The 26,411-nt window shown below is 50.4% G+C and overlaps 3 protein-coding genes across 8 annotated transcripts in view; all 3 read left to right on the forward strand.

Moving 5' to 3' along the window:
• The first annotated feature begins 135 nt into the window (after window positions 1-135).
• NPM2 (nucleophosmin/nucleoplasmin 2) lies at window positions 136-14,392 on the forward strand. Of its 5 annotated transcripts, none has more exons than XM_025281836.3 (9): window positions 136-277; window positions 496-575; window positions 722-807; window positions 974-1,099; window positions 11,359-11,449; window positions 12,555-12,709; window positions 12,845-12,879; window positions 14,036-14,065; window positions 14,188-14,392. In XM_025281836.3, exons 1-9 carry the CDS (start codon window positions 273-275, stop codon window positions 14,207-14,209), a joined length of 630 nt encoding a protein of 209 aa, XP_025137621.3. In that variant the 5' UTR covers window positions 136-272; the 3' UTR covers window positions 14,210-14,392. The 5 variants fall into 5 exon arrangements, with proteins under 5 accessions (XP_025137621.3, XP_044796030.2, XP_044796032.2 ...); XM_044940095.2 differs by having other exon boundaries at window positions 14,040-14,065; XM_044940097.2 differs by having other exon boundaries at window positions 722-771; window positions 14,040-14,065.
• A 116-nt stretch (window positions 14,393-14,508) lies between these two features.
• Window positions 14,509-25,623, forward strand: FGF17 (fibroblast growth factor 17). Of its 2 annotated transcripts, none has more exons than XM_025281839.3 (6): window positions 14,509-15,540; window positions 20,199-20,333; window positions 20,500-20,536; window positions 23,474-23,651; window positions 23,818-23,924; window positions 24,977-25,623. In XM_025281839.3, exons 2-6 carry the CDS (start codon window positions 20,299-20,301, stop codon window positions 25,268-25,270), a joined length of 651 nt encoding a protein of 216 aa, XP_025137624.1. In that variant the 5' UTR covers window positions 14,509-15,540; window positions 20,199-20,298; the 3' UTR covers window positions 25,271-25,623. The 2 variants fall into 2 exon arrangements, with proteins under 2 accessions (XP_025137624.1, XP_025137625.1); XM_025281840.3 differs by having other exon boundaries at window positions 23,507-23,651.
• Window positions 25,624-26,033: 410 nt separating this feature from the next.
• Window positions 26,034-26,411, forward strand: part of DMTN (dematin actin binding protein) — a 32,278-nt gene continuing 31,900 nt past the window's right edge. The window contains exon 1 of the mRNA XM_025281826.3: window positions 26,034-26,183. The gene's annotated coding sequence lies outside the window, so the exon portion shown is untranslated. The remainder of the gene's footprint in view (window positions 26,184-26,411) is intronic.

A 26,411-nucleotide genomic window follows, 5' to 3' on the forward strand; every position in this document is an offset into this window, starting at 1 on the left:
GCACCTGTTTTGAAATGCTAATTTTCTGGATCCCTCCGTAGGAAACGGTGGAGGTGGGGCCTAGCGCTTGTTATTTTAACAAGCTCTCCAGGTGCTTCTCAGGCTCCAAGGGGAGGAAAGAGTGGAAGAACGGGATGGGGGCTGATTAGACCCCTCCCATGCCCCCTTCCCAGGCTTCATAACGACCCGCTGTGGGCGGCGGGCCCTCAGGTGAGGCCGCGATAAGGCCGGAGTAAGGAAGCCCGAGAGGGAAGCGATCTGAGGAGGAGCCGATGAAGTGAGTGGAGTTAGGGACGGTGAGGTGGAGGAGAGGTTGCGAGAGGGCTCGGTCCCGGGGTAGGGTGGACCTGAGGCCGAGCACCGAGCCGCCTTCCCCGCAGGTGCCGGGCGCTGCACCTCGGGGTGCTGGGAGGGCCGGCGGGGCAACCCTTCCGCTCGGGGCGCTCCGCGCGGGGGTCTCCAGCCAGGGGATTGTAACGGGCCTTTCCTCGGCAGCTGCTCGGCCCCCGCCCGCATCATGAATCGCAGTCCCATTAGTAGCACCTCCGAAAAGGAGACACTAAGCCTGCTCTGGGGTGAGTGAGGCCCCAGGGTGTCCTTGGAGCAGCGGGGGTCCTGGTGGCGGGGGAACGTCTTGGGGGTAAGAGAGAGGGCTGGAGGGAGAGAGAGGACGCCTCTCTGGAGCCCGCCCTCCGCCATCTGTCTCCGTCTCCCTTCGCAGGCTGTGAGCTAAACCAGGAGCGGCCGACTTGGACCTTCAAACCCCAAAAGGTGGGGAAGCAGGACTGTGTGCTGTTGCTCAGTACGGTGGGTACCGCTCTTCCGAGGAGGGGAGAAAAGGTGGGGCAGGGAGGAGCCAGACACGCAAGAGCAGGTGGCATTGCCTGGTCCCCACAGCTGGTGCCAGGCTTCCCTCCTCCGCCCTCGCCCTGGGGATGAGGAGGCGCCCTGCCCCTTTTTCCACCCCGCTCAGATTTCCCTGGGGGAGAAAGCCAAAGAGGAGGTGAACGTCGTGGAGATCCTGCCCTCGGCAAGCCCGGACGACAAGAAGAGGAGGCCCCTCACCCTGGCCTCGCTTCGCGCCTCAGTCCTCCCCATGGTGAGCTTCCCCGAGGGCCTAGGAAACCCTGGCTCCAGCCCGCGGAGGCCCTGCTCAGGCCTCACCCCTTGTGTGCAGACGGACGCAAAGGTGGGGTACAAGCTCCTGCAGACTTACGGCCGGTGCCGGAGAGAGCTATTTTTTGTTGTTTAGTCGCTAAATCGTGTCCCATGTGACCCCATGGACTGTATGTAGCCCACCAGGCTACTCTGTCCACTGGAATTCCCAGGCAAGAATACTGGAATGGGTTGCCATTTCCTTCTCCAGGGCATCTTCCCAACCCAGGGATCAAACCTGTGTCTCCTGAATTGGCAGGTGAATTCTATACCCATGAGCCACCTGGAAAGCCCTAGAGAGGCATATAGCCCAGCACTAAAAACCTGGACTCAGGAGCAGGGAGCCAGGTTTCCATCCTAGTCCACTCCCTTTTAGGGGGGAAGAGGGGTGCTGTGCGCATTGAGTCCTAACCACTTGACAGCCAGGGAACTCTAGTCCACTCTTCACTAGTTGTGTGACTTTGGGCAAGTTAAATAACTTTTCTTCAAATCCCATTTTTCAACTGTTTACTGCTGGTGATCGTATACTGTTGGTAATTTACACACTGTTTATGTATCCAGATTGTGTATCCAGAAATCCTCACTTCTAGTCATTTGAGTTTTCTGTGTAGATCTTTGTGAATAATGGCAGTTTTTGTATTTGTTTTTTTTTTAATCCGGTACACAGGCTAGGACCTCCAGTATAATAATGGATAAAATGATAATGGTAGATATCCTTGTTTCATTCCTTTAAAAAGGAATGCTTCTCACATTTCTCCATTCAATATCAAGTATGTGCTCGATACCCTTTGTCAGGTTAAGAAAGTCTCCGTCTAATCCTACTCTATTTTGAAAAATTGACTTTTCTTCTTTTTAATCATGATTGGTTATTGAAAGTGTTTCTATTCATATGATCAGGACACTCTCTCCTTTAATCTGTTAATGTGGTAAATTATAGTAATAGAATAATATTAAACCAACTTTGCATTCCTGAGATAAACATTACTGATTGTATTATAAACTTCTAGATTTGCTGTGTTAATAAGACACTTTTTTAAAACTTACATACTCATAAGTGAGCTTGGCATGTAATAAATTATCTTCTTTGGATGTCAAAGCATATTAGCCTTATGAACAGAGGCATGAAGTGTTCCCTTCTTCTCTGTGGACAACAGTGATTTGAAGACCAGGATTATCTGCCCTTAAAGATCTGGGAGGTTGATGTGTAAAACTGCCCTTAAACCTATTTTTTTCTCTATCAACAAGATCTCCCTAGATCTATCCATTCCCATAGTTTTACAGACCACCTGTACAAATGAAGACTTGGAAATTTATCCTGTAAACCCAGCCTCTCTTGTGCTCCAGATACTCTGTCCAACTCAATACGTTAACAGTTATCTGATAGTTATCCCTGGTGGGTCAGCCAGTAAAGAATCTGCCTGCAATGCAGGAGACCCGGGTTCAATTCCTGAATCAGGAAGATCCCCTAGAGAAGGAAATAGCCACCCACTCCAGTGTTCTTGCCTGGGAAAATCCCATGGATAGAGGAGCCTAGTGGGCTACAGTCCATGGGGTCACAAAGAGTTGGGCACGACTGAGCAACTAACACTTCAATAGATATTACAAACTTAACCTATTAAATCCAAATTCTTAATATTTATGTATGACCTCTTCCCCCATCCCCAAATCTGATATCCTCCCAGTAAATAGCTATTTAGAGCAGCCATAGCTAGGACTTCAGAAAACTATATTGAATAAAAGTGGTGAGAGTGGACATCCTTGTCTTGTTCCTGATCTTAGAGAAAATGTTTCCAGCTTTTCACCATTGAGTATGATGTTAGCTGTAGGTTCAGAAATGGTATGTTAAATTTTTATTTTATTATTGTTCAGTACTAGCATATAGTTATATAAGTGGCTTTTGTACTAACTGACCTTGCTAAATTTGCATATTAGTCCTAACAGCTTTTTATTGATGCCACCGAATTTGCTATGTGCTTATTCATGCCATCTGTGAATAAAAGCAGTTTAACATCTTCATTTTCTATCTCTATACCTGGCATTTCTTTTTCTTGTCTTACTTCACTGACTAGGACAGCAAGTACAGTGATGAATAAAAGTGGTAAGAGCAGGACTTCCCTTGCCTTTTTCCAGAGGGCAAGTATTCAGTCTTTTACCATTCGGACAGATAAAAGATTTTTGTAGATACCCTGTGTTAGGTTTAACAGTTGTATCAGTCTTTTTCAAGAACCAGATCTTGGCTTCATCAGTCTTTCTCTATTGTTTATCCATTTTTAATTTCTTTCTTCTGCTTCTGTTTTAATTTGATCTTTTTCTGGTTTCTTACAGCATAATCTTATATTATTCATTATGAATCTTATATTATTTTTTAGACCTTTTTTGGATATAAGCATTTCATGCTATGATTTCCTTCTGAGCATCTTTCTGGCTTCATCCTACCAATTTTGCTAAGAATATTCATTTTTAATTTAGTTCAAATTATTTTCTAGTTTTATTCTTCACTCCCTGGGGTACTTAGAAGTATGTTTGCTTTTTAATTGCCAAATAATTAGAGATTTTCCATTATTCATTCTTTAATTGATTTCTATTTTAATTTGATTGTGGTATGAAAATATATATTATTCGATTTCCATCTAAATAGGGTTGTGATTTATTTTATGGCCCTTAATATATTTTGTCTTGGTGAATATTTTATTTATACTTGGAAGAACATGTGTTCTCCTGTGGTTGGGTATATTGTGATGTAAATGTTGATTATATCATGTTGGTTGATGATTTTGTGTGAGCCTTCTATATCCTTACTCATTTTCTGTCCACTTGATCTCTTAGTTACTGAAAGAGGAATATTGAAGACTTCAACAATAATTGTGTCTTTTTTCTATTTCTCTTTTTGATTATCAGTTTTGCTCCATGTATTTTGAAACTCTTTTGTTAGGTACATCCTAATAAATTCTGTGTTCTAAGATGATTAAATCCTTTTGGTTAATTGATCCATTTATCATTATGAAATGTTCCCTTTTTCGCTGACAAATATTTTGAAGTCTACTTAGTTTGATTAATATAGTCAGTCTAGCTCTCTGTATTAGTGTTTGTGTATTTTTCCTATTTTATTGTTATTTTACTGAAACCTCTGTATCTGTATGTATAAATTGGATTTCTTTTCTATAACACATAATTGAGTCTTACCTTTTGTTTTTTTACACTTTGATCATCTGACTTTTAGAGCATTTGCAAACTTTTGAGCATTATTTCTTCAAACATTTTTTTTCTGTTCCATCTCCTCTCTCATCTCTACTGAGGAATCCAATTATCAATACCTGCCCCACACTTCATTTTGCTCTGTCTTCTTAAAGTATTTTTCCTGTGTATTTCATTTTGGATAGTCTTTATTTATTCAATGTCATTTTTCTTTTCTTGCACAGTACCTAATTTGCCGTTAATCTCATTAGTGTATTTTCATCTAATTAGATGATAAATCCACAGATCTAAGAAATTCTATGAACCCCAGTGTGTCCTATAATAAAATTGTTCAAAACCAGTGATAAGGAGAAAAATCTTAAAAGCAGCCAGAGTTAAAAAGGCATCTCACGCAGGAGAATGAAGACAAGGATGTAAGTAAACTTCTCCAAATAATGCAAGCTAGAGGACAATGGGGAAATTTCAAGTGTTTCATCTTGACTGTATCTGTTATTATATTCCTCTTTTTAAAATTCTTAGTAGTGCTTATCATCTTTCCTTTTTTCCCTTCGTTTCAATCACTGGGTATTAGCCTTTTTCTTTTCAAAGAGCAAGCTTTTGTTTTTGTTGGTGTTTTCTATTGTTTCCTTATTTTCTATTTCATTAATTTCTCTGGTTAACTGATTTATGGCTTGCTTTGTTCCTTTTTCTTACTTCCTGAGTTAGCTATTTAGTGTATTCATGTTCTAGCTTATTTTTTCCAAGTACATTTTGTTTATTTTGAATACTATAAATTTCCCTCTGAAGATTTTTTTAACTGCATCATTTAATTTGTGCTTTGTGATATTTTCACAATTTTATTTTAAATGTTTTCTGATTTCCATTATGATTCTTTTTTGTTTTGTTGGGGTTTTTTGTTTGTTTTGCCCGTGCCTCAAAACTTTTAGGATCTTAGTTCCCTGACCAGATATCAAACCCACGCCCCCTGCAGTGGAAGCATGGAGTCTTAATCACTGGACTGCCAGGGAATTCCCCCTGTTAACAATTTATCTGATGCATGAATGAATTAAGAGTTTTTAATTCCCAAAGATATATATATGTATATATATAAATTCTGTGGTATTTGAAACTTGATTTGTGGCTTACTACAAGGTAGTATTATAGGATTATATGTATGTCCATTAAATCAAGCTTATATAGTCAAACCTATACATTTTTTTTCCTCCCTGATCTGTTGATTACCAAAAGAAATGTGTTAAAACTTCCTACTGTGATTGTGAAGTTTCAGTAGATTCTTCTCATAATTTTGTTTACTTTGTATATGCTTATTCTTTAATTGAAAATTTTTTAGATAATTACAGATTCACATGCATTTATAAGAAAAGATACTGAGAGATCCCTGTATGTTTTGCCTAGTTTTCTCCGGTGGTAACATTTTACAAAACTGTAATATAATGTCAAAGCCAAGATATTGACGTTGATACAATGCATGGGTTTTGTTCTATACTACTTTATCACCTGAGTTTCTTTTTTCTAATTTTCTCTCTCTGTTTTGGCTGCACTGTCTTTGTTGCTGCGTGGGCTTTTCTCCAGTTGCAGTGAGTGGGGTTACTCTCTAGCAGCAGTGCACAGGCTTCTCATTTCTGTGGCTTCTCTTGTTGCAGAGAAGCCTAGGGTGCACGGGCTTTACCCTAGGTAGTTCAGCTCTCGGGCTGCAAAGCACAGGCTCAGTAGTTGTGGCCCACAGGCTTAGTTGCTCTGCAGCATGTGGGATCTTCCTGGACCAGGGATCGAACCTGTGTCTCCTGCATTGTCAGGAAGGACTCTTCACCACTAAGTCCCAGGAAGCCCTCACCTAAGTTTTGTATCCACTATCGTAGCCAAGATACAGATATCATAGCCAAGTTTCAACAGCCCAGAGATCCCTCATGTTTTCCCTTTATAATCACATTCACCTGTCTCCTGTTTCCTCACCCACCCTCAATCCTGGCAACCACCAGTCCTCCATTTCTAAAATATGGCCATTGAAACATAATCAGACATATGTAACTTCTTAGGAACTGGGTTGGGTTTTCCCCCCTCCTCAGCATACTCCCTGGAGATTCATCCAAGTTGTGTGGTTTTTTTTTTTTATTGCTGACTGGTATTCCATGGTACAGAAGTACCACAGCTCAACCAGTCATCTGTGGAAAAACTAGTCTAATTCCAGTTTGGGGCTCTTAAAAATAAAGCTTCTATGAACATTTGTATATAGGTTCTTGTATAAGCCTGTTTCCATTTTTCCTGGGATAAAAGTCCAGGAGTGCGATTGCTGGGCCATATGGGGTGGGTGCACATGTAGTTTCTTAAAACTGCCTGTTTTATAAAGTGACTGTACCATTTTGCATTTCTACCAGCAACGCACGAGTGACTGAGTTTCTCTGCATCCTTACTGACATTCATGTTGTCACTATCTCTTATTTTAACCATTCCAATATGTGGGCTTCCCAGGTGGCACTAGTGGTAAAGAAACTGCCTGCCAATGCAGGAGACATAAGAGACATGGGTTCAGATCCCTGGGTTGGAAAGATCCCCAGGAGGAGGGCGTGGCAATCCACTTCAGTATTCTTGCCTGGAGACTCTCGTGGATGGAGGAGCTTGGTGGGCTACAGTCCATAAGTTTGCACAGTCAGATACAACTGAAGCGACTTAGCATGCAATATGTGTGTAGTTATGTCTCATTGTACTTTGATCGCATTTCCCTGATGGCTAACAACGTTGATCGTCTTTTCATGCAGTTTTTGCCATCTGTATGTTCAGTTAAATGTTCATGTCTTTTGTTCACTTTCTAATTGTATTGTTACTGTTGAGTTTTGCTAATTCTTTACATACTGTAGACCCTAATCATTTGTCAAATACATGGCTTGCAAATATTTTCTCCCCAAGTTACAACTTGTCTTTTCATCCTCTTCATGCAAACTTTTACAGAATAAAAGTTTTTAATTTTGATAGGGTCCATTGTATTAATTTTTCCTTGTATGATTTTTGATGTTAAGTCTAAGAATGCTTTACTAGTTTGAGATCATGAAGGTTTTCCATGCTTTTTGTCCAAAAGTCTTACAGTTCTATGTTTTATGCTAAGTCCATGATCACTGTCACATATGCCATGAGGTTTAGGTGAAGTTTCATTTCTTTGCCTGTGGGCGTTCAATTGCTCCAGCTCCATTTGTCGGAAAAGCTTCCTCCCTTTCATTGATTTCGCACTTTTGTCAAAAAGGTTGCAAGTATTTGTGTGGATCTATTTCTAGGTCTTATGTTCTCTTGATGTCTGTGTCTATCCCTCTAATATCACACTGTCTTGATTACTGTAGTTTTATGTATGTCCGGACTATGTTGATGCATATAATTTACAGGTTTATCTTTCTTGTAAAATTGTTACCTTCCTTGTATAATTGTAAATATCTTCCTTACCTAATTCTTTTCTTTATGTGATCTTCTTTATCCCTAAAATGTTTATTGAATTAAAGCCTGTATTGTTGTTGTTCCGTTGCTAAATCATGTCCAATTCTGCCACTCCATGGATTGCACCATGTCAGGCTTCCCTATCCTTCACTGTCTTCCCGACTTTGCTCAAACTCATGTCCATTGAGTCAGGGATGTTTTCTAATCATCTCATCCTCTGCCGCCCCTTCTCCTCTTGTCCTGAATCTTTCCCAGCATCAAGGTCTTTTCCAAAGAGTCGGCTCTTTGCATCAGGTGGTCAAAGTATTGGAGCTTCAGTATCAGTCATTCCAATCAATATTCAGGGCTGGTTTCCTTTAGGATTGACTGGTTTAATCTCCGTGCTGTGCGAGGGACTCTCAAGAGTCTCCTCCAACACCACAAAGTCTGTATTGTCTGATAATTATTTTGCTTCCCGGGTACCATTAAAACATTGACAATGTCATTCCATTCTTCTGATTTCTGATGTTGCTGTTGAAATCCTCAGTGTGTCTGATTATTGTTTCTTTTTTGAAGATGTGTCCTCTCTAGTTGATGTTAAGATCATCTCTCTGTTCTTATGTGTCATTTCACCATGATATGTTCAGGTGTGGGTTCATTTTTATTTACCTGTTCATGGCTGAGGATCTGTCTTTGATTGTTTCTGGAGAACTCTTGGTTGTTATTTCTTGGAACACTGACTCCATCCTCTCCAGTCCCTAACTCTGATTGGATGTACAGTGGACCCTCTCATCTGTCTACCATGTTCGGTTCTTCATATTTTATTCATCTCTCTCTCTCTGCTGCATACTGGGCTTTCTACCCAGCACTTCTCCAGCTTATCAATTCTTCTTTCAGCTGGTTCACTCTGCTTTTTAACCATTTGTTCACTTGATTTCAATGCATGTTTTTTTATTTAAATGTATTTTTAATTGGAGGATAATTACTTTATTGTGTTGGTTTCTGCCATACAGTAACATGAATCAGCCATAAGTATACTTATGTCTGCTCCCTCTTGAACTTCCCTCCCACCCTCCTTGCATTCTGCCCCTCTAGGTTGTCACAGAGCACCAGATTTGAGCTCCCTGTGCCATACAGCAAATTCCCACCAGCTATCTGTTTTGCATATGGTAATGTGTCAATGCTGCGCTCTCATTTCGCCCCACCCTCTGCTTCCCCCACTGTGTCCGCAGTCTGTTCTCTCTGTCTGCGTCTCCACCGCTGCCCTGCAGTATTTCAGTGCTTACGATGTCTAGAAGCTGCTTTTGGTTCTTTTTATTTTTGTTAATATCTTGTTCTTATGGTTCTGATTCCTATTTTACATTTATATAAATATATTCCTATTTTATATTTATATTGGTTTTCATCAAACTTATCTCATGTTGCTTAGGTCGTTATTCTTTCTCAGATTCATGATTGTACTAGGCCATCATTTTGTTTCCGTCTGGTACCTCCAGCAGCGTTGTTCCTCGTGTGTTTTGTAATTTCAGATGGTGAACTCATCTTCCGGTTGGGTTTGGTTCTGTTTTCTGAAAGAATTCTGCATGAAAAGAACTCGGTCTCCCAAGAGACGGGTTTCATTTGCATCTGCCATTTGCCCCAGATATATCACAAGCCTAGGGTTTTTATACAGCTCTTTTAACTTGGCAGTCCCCACCAAGTAAATTCAGACTTGGTGTAAGTGAGAGGTACAACCACAGCTCTTAGCTTCTCACAAGAGACTCTGTTATCTCACACAGGAGTTCTTGCTTCCCTCCTTTGATGGTGGGTCGTTCCTGGTTGGATGGCTTGGGGTCCTTCAGTCCACTCTCCTCAATCCTTTACTGAGATGTAGGCATTTGAGGATGCCAGCCTGCATGAGGGGGCTCCATTACAACCCCCCTCTTGAGCCCAAGCCCTTTGTCTCCTGTCCACATGACTGTCACAGCCCAAGGACATTTTCTTCTTTTGGGAGCCTGTGCTGGGTCATCTTTGCTGAGTGCAGGCTTTCTCTAGTTGTGAATGGAGGCGGCTCCTCTTGGCTGTGGTGTGCGGGCTTCTCATTGCAGTGGCCTCTCTTGTTGCCACTCGGCTCTAGAGCACAGGCTCAGCATGGGCTTGGTTGTTCTGTGGCATGTGGGATCTTCCTGGACCAGGGATGGAACCAGGATGCATTGCAAGGTGGATTCTTGACCACTTGACCACCAAGGAAAACATCTTTCCTTCTGCTGTGGCATCAGCCCCTACAAGGGCTGCTCTTCTTTCTGACCACGGGGAGCCTCTTTTCTGTCTTACTGTTCAGGCAAGCAGCAAAAACATCAAATTACATTTTGTCCACCATTTCTAGGTGTTTGTGGCTGCAGAGTTTGTTTTCACTTATCTGCTCCCTGTCTGAAATAGGAACTCTAATTTCTCTAAGCCTCAACTTCCTTCTCTGTAAAGTAATAGCACCTCCTTTGTGGGCTTCTTGTGAAGATTTAAATAAGATAAATGAGGTAAAATGCTTAGCATGGGGCCTGGCACATAGTAAGAACTCAAGGAATTTAAGTATCATTATTGTTACTCTAGAAAATTTGCAAACTTTGGAAAAGTAGAAAGAAAATCAATACAGTACTGTGTTGTGCTTAGTCACTCAGTCGTGTCCGACTCTTTGTGATCCCATGGACTATAACCTGCCAGGCTCCTCTGTCCATGGAATTCTCCAGACAAGAATTCTGGTGGGTAGCCATTCCCTTCTCCAGAGACTTTTCCCAGCCCAGGGATCAAACCCTGGTCTCCTGCAGGTGGATTCTTTACTGTATGAGCCATCAGGGAAGCCCTTTAAGACAATAGTAAAACTATAACATAACTTTGCATCTGCTTTTCTCATTCGATCAGTGCTTTAGTCAGCTTGGCTACCATCACAAAATACCAGAGTAAGTGGTTTAAACAGCAGACATTTCTTTCTCACATCTCTGGAGACTAGAAGTCTGAGATTGGGGTGCCCACATGGTTGCTTTTTGATCAAGGACCTCCTCCTGGCTTGTAGATGGCCACCTTCTTTCTGTGTCCTCACACAATCCAGGGAGAAAGCAAGCTCTCTGGTCTAGCCTTCTAAGGGCACTAATCTCATGATGAGGGCCTTGCCCTTGTGACCTCATCCAACCCTGATTATGTCTCAAAGCCTTCATCCCCAGTTACCATCACATTGAGGGTTAGGGGGCTTCAGTGGGAACATTTGAGGGGATGCAGTACAGTCCATGGCTATAAGATTTCTCTGTTTAACAGCTGCCCCCTAGCTTGGAAGCCCACCTATGATCTTGGCAGGAATGAAATGATCAGATCCATGTTCTTCTCTGACAGAGTCCACCTCAGCAGGGAAGGCCAGGAGGTTTGAGAGTGCAGAATGGTTCAGGGAACCCCTGAAGTGTGTGGTGGAGGGGAGGGAATAAATTGAGTATTTCTGCCTGAGGCAAGCTCCCCCACCCCCCATCTCAGGTGCCAGGTCTCAGTACCTTGTCCTGTCTCCCCCTCCTCCCCTCGCCCTGCCCCTCTTCCTCCCCCTTCTCTGCCTCTCCTTCCCTCCCCATGCCCCTTCATCTCCCCCTGCAGGTCGTTCTGGGGTTGGAGTTTTCCCCTCCAGTCACGTTCCAGCTCCGGGCTGGCTCTGGACCTGTGTTCCTCTGTGGCCAGGAACATTACAGTAAGTCCAAGCTTGGACCCTATAAAGGTCTTCGAGTACAGTGCCCAGCACAGGGACAAGGACGGACGTAAGAGGTCCTCAAACACTTGATAGATTCTTGAATGGTTAGAAAAGATTGCCAAGGCAACAGGATCACCAGCAGCCTGGACCGAAGGCGTGGGCACAGGTCTTAGACCTGGTTCTCCTTTACCCCTCCACCACATCCTCTGTGGACCACGGACCCCTCAGCTGTAACACCAGGGAGGGTGGGGGTATACTTGGTTTCATCTTCCAAGACTAGTTGTAAGGAATACATGCCGTATTCAGGAAAAGCACTCAACATAATTCCTGGTAGCAGCACACATTTAAACATTACCTGCTGTGAAGTATTGTTGTTTAGTCCCTGAGTCGTGTCTGATTCTTGGTGACCCCATGGAAAAAGCCTACCAGGCTCCTCTGTCCATGAGATTCTCCAGGCAAGAATACTGGAGTGGGTTGCCATTTCCTTCTCCAGGGGATCTTCCCAACCCAGGGAGTAAACTCACCTCTCCTGCATTGGCAGGCAGATTCTTTACCACTGAGCCACCTGGGAAGTAATGAGTTGGTCAAAAGTTCCTTCAGGTTTTCTGTATGCTGTTATGGAAAAACCCAAATGAACTTTTGGCCAACCCAATGTGGAGCTGTAGCAGTACCATGGTCCCCAACAGATGACTTTGTTTGTCACGTCCCTTTAACTGCCTTCTTCTCTGTCCAGTGGTGCCTCTTTGATCAGGGTTCTCTCCTGCTCCAAACCCCAGGCAGGTTCCACCTCCCTCAGGATCAGATCTGAGCTCCTTGGCTGCTGTGTCCCCACCCTCCCCCTCCTCCTCTCGCATGCTCCTTCCTGGCGTGCATCCGCTTCCTGCCCCCAGAGCTGTACCTCACCCCGTTCCCCCACCCTCCTGCCACGGCCTCAGCCTCACCCACTTGAGCTGCGCTTTGTCAGGGAGGCCAGAGAGTGTCTGTGGGAGGCGGGTAGGCAAATGCTTCCCACTCCCAAACTGGGAGATCTGGGAAGGGGAGCTGGGCAGAGATCCCAGGGCCCCGAGGCCCTGCCCCATCTCCCATGCCATCGCTGACATTTCAGATCGATTCTGGGATGAAGTGGAAGAGGAGGAGGATGACCTGGAGGAGGAGGAAGATGATGATGACGACGATGAAGATATTGATATGTTCCTGGAGGAGACGCCCGTCAAACAAGTGAAGAGGCTGGCACCCCAGAAGCAGACAAGTGCTGCCAAGGTGAGGGAGGGGTGCCCCAGGACTCCCCAGAAACCTGGGCAGAGGCTCCAGGCAACCCCTGCCAAGTGCTCAGCCCAAGTCTTCTCTGGCCCTGGCCTCACCCAGACTCCCCCTAATGCTCGTGTTGGTTTCCAGGAAAAAAAGATGGAAAAAAAAGAGGAGGCAGTAAGGTAACTCTTTCCATCTATTAAATTAGCCACAATTAGTATCTCTTTTAACTGAGATACACAGTGCTTGAAAGAGAATGCTACATGTGTGTGCAGGTGTGTGGTACGTGGGGGCACGGTGGACTGCTGCTGTTGGTTGGCAGAGCCTTTTTGAAAGGATTAGCAGTTCTTCTCTTCTGATTTCATTCCACTTATGGCAGTTCCTTCCAAAGAACCCCATCTGAAATATGGGGGAAATTATTCCCAGGTGGCTCTGCCTGCCAGTGCAGGAGATTCGAGTTCCATCCTTGGGTCCGGAAGATCCCCTGGAGAAGGAAATAGCAACCCACTCCAGTATTCTTGCCTGGGAAATCCCATGGACAGAGGAGTCTGGAAGTCTACAGTCTATGGGGTCACAAAGAGTCCAACACAACTTAGCAGCTAAACAACATATGCACTAAGAAACTTATCACTTCATTATTCTAATAATAGTATAAAATGGAAGCATTTTAACATCCGTCTATGTAACAATTGCTTAAACTGTCACGTCTTCTCAATGGAATGCAACATAATGCCCACGAAGAATATAGCAAGCTGAAAAGTGTTTATGGAATTCAGACAACAGGATATTATTTTCATTTTATTTCACATGTTTTCAGAACAAAAAGTTCTGAAGGGAAACAAAATGTTAATATTGGTAGGAGGTAAAGAAAATTATAGGTAGTTTATTCTCATCTCTATTTGCTATATTTTGTGCAAGGTGGTTAACATCTTTTATGATAAAGAACTATTTGTGTCTTATACACAAATAAAGCAGATAGAAGTTTAAGAAAAAAAAAAATCTTGTTTTGAAAAGAGGAACTTCCACTGGTGGTCCAGTGGTTAAGACTCCATTCTTCCACTGCAGGGAGCACAGGTTTGATCCCTGGTTGGGGAACTAAGATCCTGCATGCTTTGTGGCACAGCCAAGAAATAATTAAAAAAAAAAAGAGAGAGTTGGTCCCTGGTAGGTGACAGGTGGAGAAGTGAACCTCTAAATCACAGTCCCTGCTTCCTGGAAGTGTCCAGGGCTCAACTCTGCAGCCTGGGCTCTAGTACAAGGGCCTGAGGCTATTGGCATGGAGCTGAGTCTCTCTCTAATCCATATTCCCACTCCTTGTCCAACCCCACTCCATTCCAGACAGCATCTTAAAGGGAGCCCTGCTGGAAAGTGAGTATTGCTAAGAGGCTGTCCTCCTGGGGAAGTGGGGATGGTCTCTGGGAAGGCGCTAGGATCGGGAGGGGGTGGGACACTGGAGCCCCCCTTCTCTCCTATGCCAAATCCACACCCAGACCTAAAAAGCCAGGACGTTAAAAAGAGATGAGGAGCCAGGAGCGCCTGGCTGCAGTGACCAAGGGAAGGCCCGTGAGACCACCGTGTTGAGTCTGAATGTGATGGACACGATGGGGGGGCAACACAAGAGCCTCTCACCCCAACTCTCGGCTGCTGCAGGAAGAGCCCTGACTCACAGTCACAATAAAGTTTGCTTTGCTAGGACCTTGTTTCTGCAGTGTCTCCCTGTCCTGAAAGTGAAGTCGCTCAGTCGTGTCGGACTCTTTGCGACCCCATGGACTGTAGCCTATCAGGTTCCTCCGTCCATGAGATTTTCCAGGCAAGAGTGCTGGAGCGGATTGCCATTTCCTTCTCCAGGGGATCTTCCCGACCCAGGAATCGAACCTGGGTCTCCCGCATTGCAGGCAGATGCTTTACCGTCTGAGCCACCTGGGAAGGCCTCCCTGTCCTAGCCGGCTGCAATGAGCCCACATGTCCAGCAGAGGGAGGCCTTGTGCCAGCACACCCGGGCATGCCCACACCAGCCATCTGTGCTCTGCTCTTTACCTTCCTGTCTCTCCCTGGCATCACCCCTATCCCCACCTTTGGGGGGAAGAACCAAGTGCCTCAGCCCCTTCCCTAGCTTTGGGAGAAGGAGCTAGAGCTGGGGTGGGTCTTCCTAGGTCCACAGTCCCTTCTGGCAGGGCCTGGCTGTCCAAGATACACAACTGAGGGGTGATAGCTGCCCACCACCCCCCACCAGGAAGGGGCCAGCCTGCATCTCAAGGGCCCGGCCTAGACCTGCTCTCCCAGGTCTGCGTCCTGTTTGAGGGGAGCTGCTCACAGGATGAAGGTCTGTGTCAGTCTGTACCTTCAAGGGAACCTCCCAAGTAAGGAGACAGGCAGGCTTCCTGAAGCCTATAGAAGGTCTCTTCCAGAAGGTGGGCATTGAACACTTTCAGCTCCCAGGCTAGCATTCCCTGAGGGCAGCAGCCAGAGCCACAAGAACAGGGCTCAGTAAATTGCTGGCTTGAGGCCAACAGAGGATTGGAAGGGGGGTGAATGACTCATTGCCTGGCTCTGGGCTTCTGCTCCCAGCAGCCTGCAGAGCCACTTTGGAGCCAGGTTCAACCATGGTGACACGCAGGTGGCTGTCCCGTTGGGGCCTACTTGCACAACCTCTCTGAGCTGCTCCCTGCCTCAAATCGGCACCCCACTGGCCAGGCTGAAGTGGACCAATGGGGAACTGGCTCTGCCCTCCCTCCCTAGGACCCCCCAAGTATGGGTCCCAGGAGGCTAGAGGTCTCTGAACACCTGCATCAGAAGGACAGGCTTCAGTCTCCCTATTCAGCTTCTCTTGATGCCAGAAAGAGGTAGAGGTGGGCAGGGCTGGCATTGTTTTTTTTTGACTGTGCTGGGTGGGTGTTCACTGCTGTACGGACTTTTCTCTGGTTGCAGCCAGTGGAGGCTCCTCTCGTTGCCCTGCTCAGGCTTCTCCCTGTGGTGGCTTCTCTTGTTGCATAGCGTGGGCTCTAAGGCATGTATGCTTCGGTAGTTGTTGGTCACAGGCCCTAGAGTACAGGCTCGGCAGTTGGGACACATGGGCTTAGTTGTTCTGCAGCATGTGGGATCTTTCCAGACCAGGAATCAAACCCATGTCCCCTGCATTGGCGGGCAGATTCTTCTTCACTATACCACCAGGGAAGTCCAGGGCTGGCATTCTTGCTTCTGCTTTCTACACCCCATGAGGCAGATGTGAATTTTGTCCTGCCTTCTAACAAGGGAGAACACTGACCTCAGTCACCCAGAGTGACAGGGGACATCAGGTCTGGCTTCAGGTAGGCAGCTGGCACTGACTGTGGCCTCATGCCACCAAGATATGGGGTGGGCAAGACAACTTCCTTCAAGTGGCCTAGAGTCTAGTAGAAACGAAGAGCCAACAACGTAATTTCAATGACCAACAAGCACTGCGGAGGAAGTAGAACAGGCTAATTTCGATGGTGGGGGTAGGCTGTTTAGTTAGATCTGAGAAGGTGCCTCAAAGGAGACCATGGACAGGAAAGGGATGATGGGTACGTGTGGAGCTGGCAGAAGGACATTCCCAGGAGCAGAGGGTGCAAAGGGCCAGAGGCGGAACAAGCACAGAGATATGGGCAGAAAGGAGGCTGATGTGATTGCGGTGATCACACTGTTAGCTGGGCACTGCTCTGAGTGCCTTCAGTGGATTCACGCCTTTAATCCTCATGACTCTGCCCAGAGGAGGGTATTATTAGCCCCATTTCTCAGATGTGGAAAGTGAGGTACAGAGAGGTTAACTTGCCCCAAAGTCACACAGCCAGGATTCAGGCTTAGATAGTCTGGCCCTGTTCTTAACCACCCTGTGGGTGAGAGGGAGACATGAAACTTGGAGGGCATTGGGAAGTCTCAAACTGAGAGCAGGGGTTAGCGTTGAGTCCGTGCGTAACTGGAGCCCAGGACGGGCAGCTTCAGAGCTCAGTTATAGCCAAGCCCATGTTCCCCTCAGGGCCTTCTCCCCTGCTCCAGCCTCAGGCAAGCGCCCCTGTTGTTCTCCTTTCCTCTGACTCAGCCACAGGCAGTCAACAGCTAGACTGCTGATACTTGATTTCCACGTGCTGGCTGGTGGTGGGGATCAAATAGCAAAGATGGGGGGATCCGCATTGCTGCAGAGGCCTTTGCCCTTCACCCTTCCTCAGCCCAAGCTCTTCTGTTTGTCAACAGGAAAGGGGTGGGCTGAGGTCGAGCAGGTGGTGACGAGGGGCAGGCCTGCAGGTGGCCGCCTGTCTGCACGCCTGTCTGCACAAGCTGGGCTGCTAGTGGCAGGCGTGAGACGTCCCCGCTGGGGGGTGTTGAACTTGGCACTAGGGGATGGGATTAACCACCAGGGCCCAGGCTACTTCTCACTCCCCTTAGCACCTCCTGCCACCCCCCATAAATGTTAATGAACTCTACCCTTCTGGCCCCTCCCAGCTACCTCGAATCAGGGGAGAAAGTCAAAGTTTAGGTAGACTCAGGCTGGACTACATAAGAGGGTCTCTGCCTCTCTCTCCCTCATTCCTGTAGCCCTTGACCCTTTGCAGGAAGTGTCCTTCCTCTTAGCTGATGTGATGGATGGTAGTTTTGACATCATCGCTTGTGGCCATTTCCTTTTGAAAAATTAGGAAGCTGAGACCAGAGAGGTGAAGGAACTTGCCACAGGTCACACAGCCTGGAAGGACCTGGGCCAGGGAAGAGGGATAAAATTCAGAGGCCAGGCCTGAAAGATTCCTCACTTGGGGCCCATCACTAGGGTTCCCACGGGGTAAAGAAGCAAACAGAGTCAGAAACCAGGCCTGCAGGTGCAGAATAGGAAGGGATGAAGAGCACAAACAGGCTACCCAGCAGTGCCCCAGAGTCCCTGGCACCAGCCCCCTGGCTGAGCCCCAAGGTCAAGCTTGACAGCGGGCATCTGTTACCATGGAGACCCAGGCTGGGCTGGGGGCTGGCCAGTTAGAGCAGGCCCTTCCCCCACTGACAGGAACCAGGCTCTCTGGCTCAGAGACCTTGGACCTGGATGGAACTCCTCACACCTGGCTCTCCTCACTACCTTCCATTCCCCGAGCTTACCCCACCACCCCAGACCCCAAGTTTAAGCCTCTCCGCTCTTACCTGTGAGTCCTAGGGATTGAGGTCAGAAGAAAGTAGCTCTTAATACTCTTCCAGGGAGTAAGAACAGGTGAGGATGAGGGCATGGCTTCCATAGAGGGAGCCGGCACCAATCACAGTGGAGAGTTAGAATCAGGATGTTGCCGTGGGAGAGACAGAGTTTAAATGGGGCCCCCAGTGATGGTGCCAATGTGGAAAATGGAAATAACCAGGGGGACTATTGGTACCTTGTCCCAACTGCTCTGCTAACTAGCTGGGAGACCCTCTCTGGACCTCGCGGGTGAATGAGGAGGTGGGACCAGATGAAGAATCTCTTAAGATCCCTTCCAGTTTTAACATTCTTTCTGATTGCTTCCGGGGCTTCCCAGGTGGCACAAGTGGTAAACAGCCCACCTCTCAACACAGGAGACTTAAGAGACATGGGTTCCATCCCTGGGTCGGGGGGAAGATCCCCTGGAGGAGGAAATGGCAACCCTCTCCAGTAACCCTCTCCAGCAACCCTCTCCAGCCTGGAGAATCTTACGGACCGAGGAGTTGGGTGGGCTACAGTCCATATGGTCACAAAGAGTTGGACACAACTGAGGTGACTGAGCACGCAAGCACGCATGCGGACTGCTTCCAACCCAGGGCACGTAGTTAGAGACATCAGGGCCGGGGACAACACTGCACCCCCCAGGCCAGCTCAGGCTCAACTCACCCTTGAGCCCCCAGCGGGGCGCCTGGGGTGGAGCTGGGAGTGAGCATGGAGTTGGACCCGAGGTGTCCCTGCTTGTTGGTGGGTGGGGAGGGGTGGCAGACAACTTTGTGGATTGTTCCAGCTCAGGAAGGTGAGAAGGAGGCCTGAAGGTGAGAGTTTCTCCCTCTGCCTCATCTCTTTAGGTAAATAAATCCCCAGCCAGCACTTCCCCTTCTCTTCCCAACCTGGGGGCACTGTGACTTCCAGGGAGCCTAGAGCTGAAGTGTGAGTTTCCCCCAGAGATGCCCCCTAAGCACTAGCCCCCTCCCACAGCCACCATCAGCCAACTTCTGCAGGGAAGGAACCCTGGTGTAGAGTCCCTGCTCATCAGCTTCCAGGACCGGGGATATTGGGTCATCTTGAATGGGTGCTGTGCTGGGCCGGGAGGGCATGGACACAGTAGAAAGAATGCATGTGGAAGAGAAAGAGCAGGGACTTTGGAAACCTGACCACATCATTTGCTAGATGGGTATGTGGACGTGTGTTAGTCGCTCAGTCATGTCTGACTCTGAGACTCCATGAACTGTAGCCCACTGAGCTCCTCTATCCATGGGATTTCCCAAGTAAGAATACTGGAGTGAGTTGCCATTTCCTTCTTCAGGGGATCTTCCCAACCCAGGGATTGAACATGGGTATCCTGCAGTGTAGACAGATTCTTCACCATCTGAGCCACCAGGGACTAGCTGGGTGATCCTGAACAAATGACCTATCCCTGTGCCTCAGTTTTCTCACCTGCAGAATGGGGTGATACTTGGCATGGTACTGGGCAGTGTGGGACCACTGGGAGGTTGCTGGGCACTTTATCCCAGACAGCTGCTGGGGGACGAGAGGAGGAGGCCCCAGGCTCCTCTCAGCTCCCAGAGGCACTAGAGATGGCTTCTGGCCTGGGGGGAATGCCAACTGGGGCCCAGGAAATATATCTCTGGCTTCTGCTTAAGCGTGACCATCCCACTGGGTCCTCTAACATCCCGAGGCATCACTGTGCCTATCTCTCAGAGGAAACTGCGGAGACCCAGAGGCAAGTGGCTGATGCCTGCTTTCCTCCAGGGGATCCACCCAGAGCCCCAGCTGTGCGGTCTCCCTGCCCCTGGCTCCCAAGTTGGAGCACCCCCTATTTGCTGCTAGTCTGGAGAGCCTTAACCCCTCCTTCCCGGTGACCAGACAGCAGATAGGGGGAGCAAGGGGTGACAGAGGCAGTGGAAGCGCCTAGCCAAGCCCACCTCCTGCCCCCTGGAGGGAGGTTCCTCCTTTTAAGGCTGCTCCTGGTAATTTCCACCCAGAGAGCCAGAATCAGCGACCCCAGGCCTGGACTGATTGATACCTGCGGCTCACCCTTGGGGAAGTGGGCCAGGAGGAGGAGAGAGGAGGAGGGGCCCTGCTGTTGAGGTCCTTGAGGGTCTGCAACAACGCAGGAGCCTGTCTTCCTGATCCAGGAGCCCCCATCAGCTCCATCCTCTGTGCTTGGGTAGCCCCCCCAGAGGCTGGCAGCGCCCCACCAGTGGCTGCTTTGCAGAGAAGGTGGATTCCTCACACCTCAGTCTCCCAATTATACCCTCCTCCCCCTCCACCCTCCGCCCCTCTCTCCTCCTCCCCTCTCTCTCCTCTTCTCCACTGAAAACCTGTGGCTCGAAGAGACCTTGGCTTCTCTGGGACTCTGCCCCTGGGGACTGCCCACATCTGCTCCTGACTTTGGGGGCAGGAGGGCAAACGGCCCCAAGAAATCTCTCCGGCAATGGGAGCCGCCCGCTTGCTGCCCAACCTCACACTGTAAGTGCACTGCTCTCGGACCCCGCTGTCTTGTTGCCATTTCCAGCCTTGGGGGCAGACTTAATGGTCCCGGGACTGCCACGAGGACTGAGGGGTGGGCACCTGGTGTACTCTTGGGCTGGCTGTTTTGGCACCCACAACCAGGTCCACCTTGTCTCCCACACAGGTGCCTGCAGCTGCTGATTCTCTGCTGTCAAACTCAGGTAGGTGGGCATCCCCCCACTACCCCCACCTAGCTTTTTCCCATCTCTCTCACCCTACCAATGCGGGGGTGGGGGTGCAGTCTCCTTTCGGTGGACAGAGGCATATCCTAGCCTCTTCCCGGTGCAGGAGACTCTTGAGGTTTGGGGGGCTGGAATGGCATGGGGTAGGAGATTTGGGGATTGACAGATGTTTTCATTTCAGCCCAGTTCCCCTGGGGTCTCTTCCGCTCCCTGCATCCCTCCACACTGGGTTCCCCCCAAGGCTAAATGCACAGGGGCAGCCAAGCCTGAGGGATGGAGCCTGGGAGTGGTCGGAAGAGGGCAGAGGTGATGGCTCAGGTGAGGCTTGTATCAATACTTGCAAGTTCCCCAGAAAGGACAGGTTTCCATGCAAAACCACCTGTGTGCACCACGCACCCCACCCCACTCCCACCAACACATGTCCTGCCAGTCATAGTCCTGGGGGGCATCTCGTTGGCACTCAGAATGCCCAGCCAGGGCGGGCGACTCCTTACCTATAGGGCAGTGAGGTCAAGCCCAGAGGTTTGTATGGCACAAGATTCAAGGGTTTGCTGCTCCACACCCCCAACCCCAAGTCAGCCTCCCCCCAGCCTCAGCCCCCGTGCGAGGCTCGGTCCCTTTTTGTGATCCTCCATAAAAGTGCAGCTATTAAAATGCACTGGTCCAGAACCGCTCTGGGGAGACATCTCTTGGCTTTCCCAGGCCAGAGGCCGGCTTCTCTTCATAGCCAGTGGGGACTTTTTTTGAAGGTAAATGCCTTTTCTCTGAGCGAGGGAAAGGGGCTGCCTTTGAAGCGGTGGGGGGGTGGGAGAGAGAGAGACACCCCCCCTTTTCCTTCCCCCTTTTGCTCTAGCCCCCGTTCCAGGCCTTTTGCTTCACACATCCAGGGAGAGCAAGAAGAAAGCCCCCAGCCCAGCCAGGAGGGGGCTGGGGGTGGGCCCAACCTGTTCAGGAGGGGGAATTAGCACAATGGTGCGGCTGGCCAAGGCGTTTATGGCCTGGCTGAGGCCCCATTCAGGACTCCAGGAAGGTGGCAAAGCTGTCCTTTCCCCCTTGAAGTGCCCCCTCGCCCCCCTTGGTGGGGGGGCCAGCAGGCCGGACCACAGCCATGCTTGAGGAGCCGTCTGACAAGCAGCTGTCTGCGGCAGGGGAAGGGGAGGTCCCCCACACCCCCACCCCGCAGCGGGAACATGAAAGGGACAGGCCAGGTCCCGCGGGGAGAGCGACTTGTGGGCTGTGGGCTGTTGGGGGGGCGTGGGGCTGCTTTTGTGCAGGGCTAGAAGGGGGATGGGGAGAGGAGGGGGTTTTGGGGAGGGGGCCCCCTCTCTGCTCCTGACCTGGAACAGACAGACAGGAGGAGGCTGCCCGCCAAGAGGGGCGGAAGGTCTGAACCTGGGCCAGGAGGCTGGGGCTGGGGACGGGCCGGACCCCCTCCCCCTGGCACGGAGGCAGGTCCCCCACCCCAAATGCTGGCCTCAGGTTTTCTCAGGGCCGTGGAGAAGTGGGATGGGCAGACCCTGCTCCCACGGGCTGGGGTCTTGGCAACACTCCCGGGCTGTGGGGAGCTGGGGTCCGCCCTGGGCAGTGACACACACACATGAAGGGTTAACCCTGCGCAGGTTCCCGAAGGTTCCGCTGTCAGCCTGGAGCTGCTCCCTCACCTCCCGCTTCCTCCAAGCTGATACTTCCCACCCCTCCCTCCAGGAGATACAGGCCCCTTACAGATGCGGGGGCTGGGGGGTCTAGCTCTGTCCAGATGGTTGCGATTGAGCTGGGATCAAGGTGGACTCAGGAATCTGGGGCATGGAAAGGCGGTCCCAGCACAGGCCGGCAGGATCCATGTGGAGAAACATTTTAGAGCTAGAGCCGGAGCTGTCAGCTGAGAAATGTCATCCAGGTGTGCACCTTGCCGGAGAGTGAGCAGGCAGGAAGTGGTCTGCTTCTTTCCCATTCAGCGCTGCAGATGGATAAGGAGAGACTATGCTGGAGAAGGCACTTGTCCTGGCTTTGTATGGAGCACAATGCATGGTGGCAACAGCCCCTTTCCCCGCTGGGGAAGCAGTGGGAGGCAGTATCACCCCTGCCTGGCAGACAGCCTCCCAGAACAGCCCCTGGGCCCACACTGATAGTACCTCTCTGCCTTCTTCCACGAAGGAGGCCTCTCAACCCTAGAGCAGGGAGGAATGCTGGATGGGGCAATGGCTTCACCGAGAGCCCTGAGCACCTAGGGGGAGTGGCAGGGGAGATGGGCGTGAGCTCAGGAATTCTTGGTTAGCAGTGTAAAGAGGTGTGAAGAAATGCTTCCAGGGGACCAGCAGGAGCTACAGAGAAGAGTCTTAGTGTCCCCACAATGGTCCGTAGACCAGCTGCTGTGTGTGCACGTACATGTGTGGGAGCGTGCACACATCTATGTGTGTGCATGTGCTAGGCGTGGGCTGTGCAGAGGACTGGGGAGAAATCTGGTCACCCTGGCTAACAGAACCAAGCCCCTGGCATTTTGGAAAAGGGACAAGCTCCCATCCTAGAGGCAGGGCAGGGGTCTGTCACTAACCAGCTGTGTGGCCCCATGCACCTCCTCCCTAGATCATGGAGATCATATAGCACCAGCTTGAAGCTTCCTTCCAGCTCCCAGGGTCACCATTCCAGACCTGAACTGTGTCCCCAAGTGTCCCTCGAGCCTGGGCAGCTACCAGTCCTCTGCTTCAGGGCAGATGAGGACCCATGAGGTCATGATGACTGGCTTACACACTGGCCTGGGAAGGTCACGGCCAAGTGCCCCCTTCCCCCACCCCCCCTACTTCACAGGGCAAATGACCTGCCCCCACCACACTCACCTCCGCACCCCTCCCCCGGATGGACCTGCGGTGGTGTCACCCAAAGCAAATTGACACTATTTTTCCCTTGGTAACCGCAAAGGGGGAGAATCACCCGTCTCCTAATTTTAACCAGTACGTGAGGGACCAGGGCGCCATGACTGACCAGCTGAGCCGGCGGCAGATCCGTGAGTACCAGCTCTACAGCCGGACCAGCGGCAAGCACGTGCAGGTTACCGGGCGTCGCATCTCCGCCACCGCCGAGGACGGCAACAAGTTCGGTGAGACCCAGCCCTCCTGGGAGGCCACCCACACCCCTGTCTGGCCTCGCCTGCTCCAAGGGCCTCCCCATGCCCCTCACCCCCACCCAAATTCAGAAGTCAGGCCCCCTGCTGCACCCCTGGGCTGGCAGCCCCAATGGACGGAGGTTTCTCCCCCTCCCCACAGCCAAGCTCATAGTGGAGACGGACACGTTTGGAAGCCGGGTGCGCATCAAGGGGGCTGAGAGTGAGAAATACATCTGTATGAATAAGAGGGGCAAGCTCATCGGAAAGGTGAGGCCTGGGGGACAGGGAGTAACAGATGAGTCTGTCTTCCTGGGGTGAGGGCAGGCCAGGTCCCGCAGCATCCCACCACCCTCTGCCAGGCCCCACCCAGGACTGTGACTTCTGCTCTCATCCCACCATTCAGCCTCTCTCTGATCCCTTTAGTCCCTGTGGGTCTAGAAGCCCTCTGAGAACACTGGCTGATCCATAAGGATCCTTGGCTCTGGTTTATGAGGTAATTTCTCAGTATAGTGAGGAAGAATTTTAGCACCTACATCACGTGCCGGCCCTCGTGTTGAGGGCTAAGGTCTGATCAGTGTTGAGAAGGCCAGAAGTTCCCGTCTTAACCCTCGCCCAAGGTAAGTGGAGTCCACAGGCTCCAAGTGGCAAAATTCATACTAACCACCTACTAGTGTAACCGCTAGTCACTCTCTCTGTAATGGTGGGTCCAGAGTTGTGCAGGGAGAATTCCATTTCCTTTTGCATCAGCCCATCCTGCATTCTGATTCTGGCTGTTCTCAAATATTTGCTTATTTTTGTCAAGTCCCAGTCTTCTCATCTGTAAAATGGGCATAGTGTCAAGATTATCTACAGAGCCAGATGGGTGGATGCCTGGTTCTTGACATAGTTGGTGTTCTACACACGTTTACCCCTTCTTTCCATCACACTGTTGCCTACCCTCCCTCCACCCACCAACACCATTCACCCAGATAGAGGACTGTTCTGCTTTAGGAGTGCCCATTGGGTATGCACTGAACTGCATAGTTACCTTGATCATTACACCCAGCTGGATAAACCAAGGCTCAGTCTGGCTACATACCTTGCTCAAGGTGTACAACTTAAAGGACAAGGTTGTATTTAAGTTCAGATCCGACATCAGCAAAGTTTGTTCCTCCCTCCACCTCTGCCTCTCCATCAAGGGTGCCCACCTCACCACGCAGACATTCTTGGGCTCCCAGTCTCTGTGGTTCCTTCCTTGGTCCTATAACACAGGCCCATAAGGCAGATGCCAGCGAGGGTGGGCAGACAAACTCCCCTTCTCTCCTTCCTACCCCCGGCAGCCCAGCGGGAAGAGCAAAGACTGCGTGTTCACCGAGATCGTGCTGGAGAACAATTACACGGCCTTCCAGAATGCCCGGCATGAGGGCTGGTTCATGGCCTTCACACGGCAGGGTCGGCCCCGTCAGGCCTCCCGCAGCCGCCAGAACCAACGAGAAGCTCACTTCATCAAGCGCCTCTACCAGGGCCAGCTGCCTTTCCCCAACCACGCCGAGAGGCAGAAGCAGTTCGAGTTCGTGGGCTCGGCCCCTACCCGCCGGACCAAGCGCACGCGGAGGCCACAGCCCCTGACGTAGTGGGGACCCGGGCTACCGCCCCTCACTCTCGGGCTTTCCCATTCCCCTCCCTTCCTAATCCAAAGACTGGGCTGGGGGTGGGGGCCGGGGAGCCAGAGCCCCCAAGGGGGATGCTGAGGACCACCGAGCATCACAGCCACCCCCCCCCACCCCACCCCCGCTGGAAAGGAGCAGGACTGCCACTAACTAGGGCGGCTCCCCGGGGCCCACGCTGGAGTCTCCCCTGAGGGTGGAGCGGGCTCCCGGGAAGGAAGGTAGAAAAGTCAGGCTCCCTGAACCGAATGGGAAAGTCAGCGGATTCAAGGCTCCTCAAATTCTCCTCCCCGCGTCTCCCTCAGTCTGCCCCCAGCCTCCGAATTCCTCCTGGCCAGACGGTAGGAAGAAAAAAAAGAGGGAGAAAAAAAAAAAGAGGGCTGGCCATTCTTCACATTCCACTACCCAGGCCTGCACCCCCATCCCTCAACTCCCAGCCCCGGAATAAAACCATTTTCTTGCAAACAGGTTATCTGAAGGGGTGCGGGGGAACGGCAAAACTGAACTGGGGACAAACTGCGACAAACTTCTCTCCGAGAGGAGAGGAGCCGAGCGCACAGGCCCGGGCGTGGTGCGACAGGTGGAGGCCGGCTGGGCCCCACACGTCCCCGCAGGGGCAGGGGACAAGGACAGGGGCAGCCAAGAGGGAGGGATGGCCGGCAGGCCCCGCACCTCCACCCCGCGGGAGGCCGGCGGCCCACGGCGCGCCCCTCCTCCGCGGGCTCGAGTTTCCTGGCTGGCACCGCGCATCCTGTGCGACCTGCTGGGGCGCAGAAACCCCAATCCTGGGGCCGGCCGGAGCCACCGGGGCCTGAGTCCACTGGCCGGGCAGCCGCGGGCGCTGCAGCCTCCTCGCCGGGCGCCAGATTGCTTTTTTCCGGTGAGGAGGTCAGGTGGGGGAGGAGCGCGGAGGGGCAGAAGGGGAGGGAGGGCGAGCCCGCGTCCCGAGCGCCCAGGTCCCCGTGGGGGGCGGGGCGGGGGCCACACCTAGGGGAAAACGCGATTAGAGGCTGAGGCTAGAGAGGGCGGGGTGTGCCGGGCGGCAGGGGCAATTCACCCCCGCCTTCCTCCCAGCCCGGAGCTCCTCTGGTGGGCTTTCCAGACGCCT

The sequence above is a fragment of the Bubalus bubalis genome, chromosome 3 (genome assembly GCF_019923935.1).
Source record: "Bubalus bubalis isolate 160015118507 breed Murrah chromosome 3, NDDB_SH_1, whole genome shotgun sequence".
NCBI lineage: Eukaryota > Metazoa > Chordata > Mammalia > Artiodactyla > Bovidae > Bubalus > Bubalus bubalis.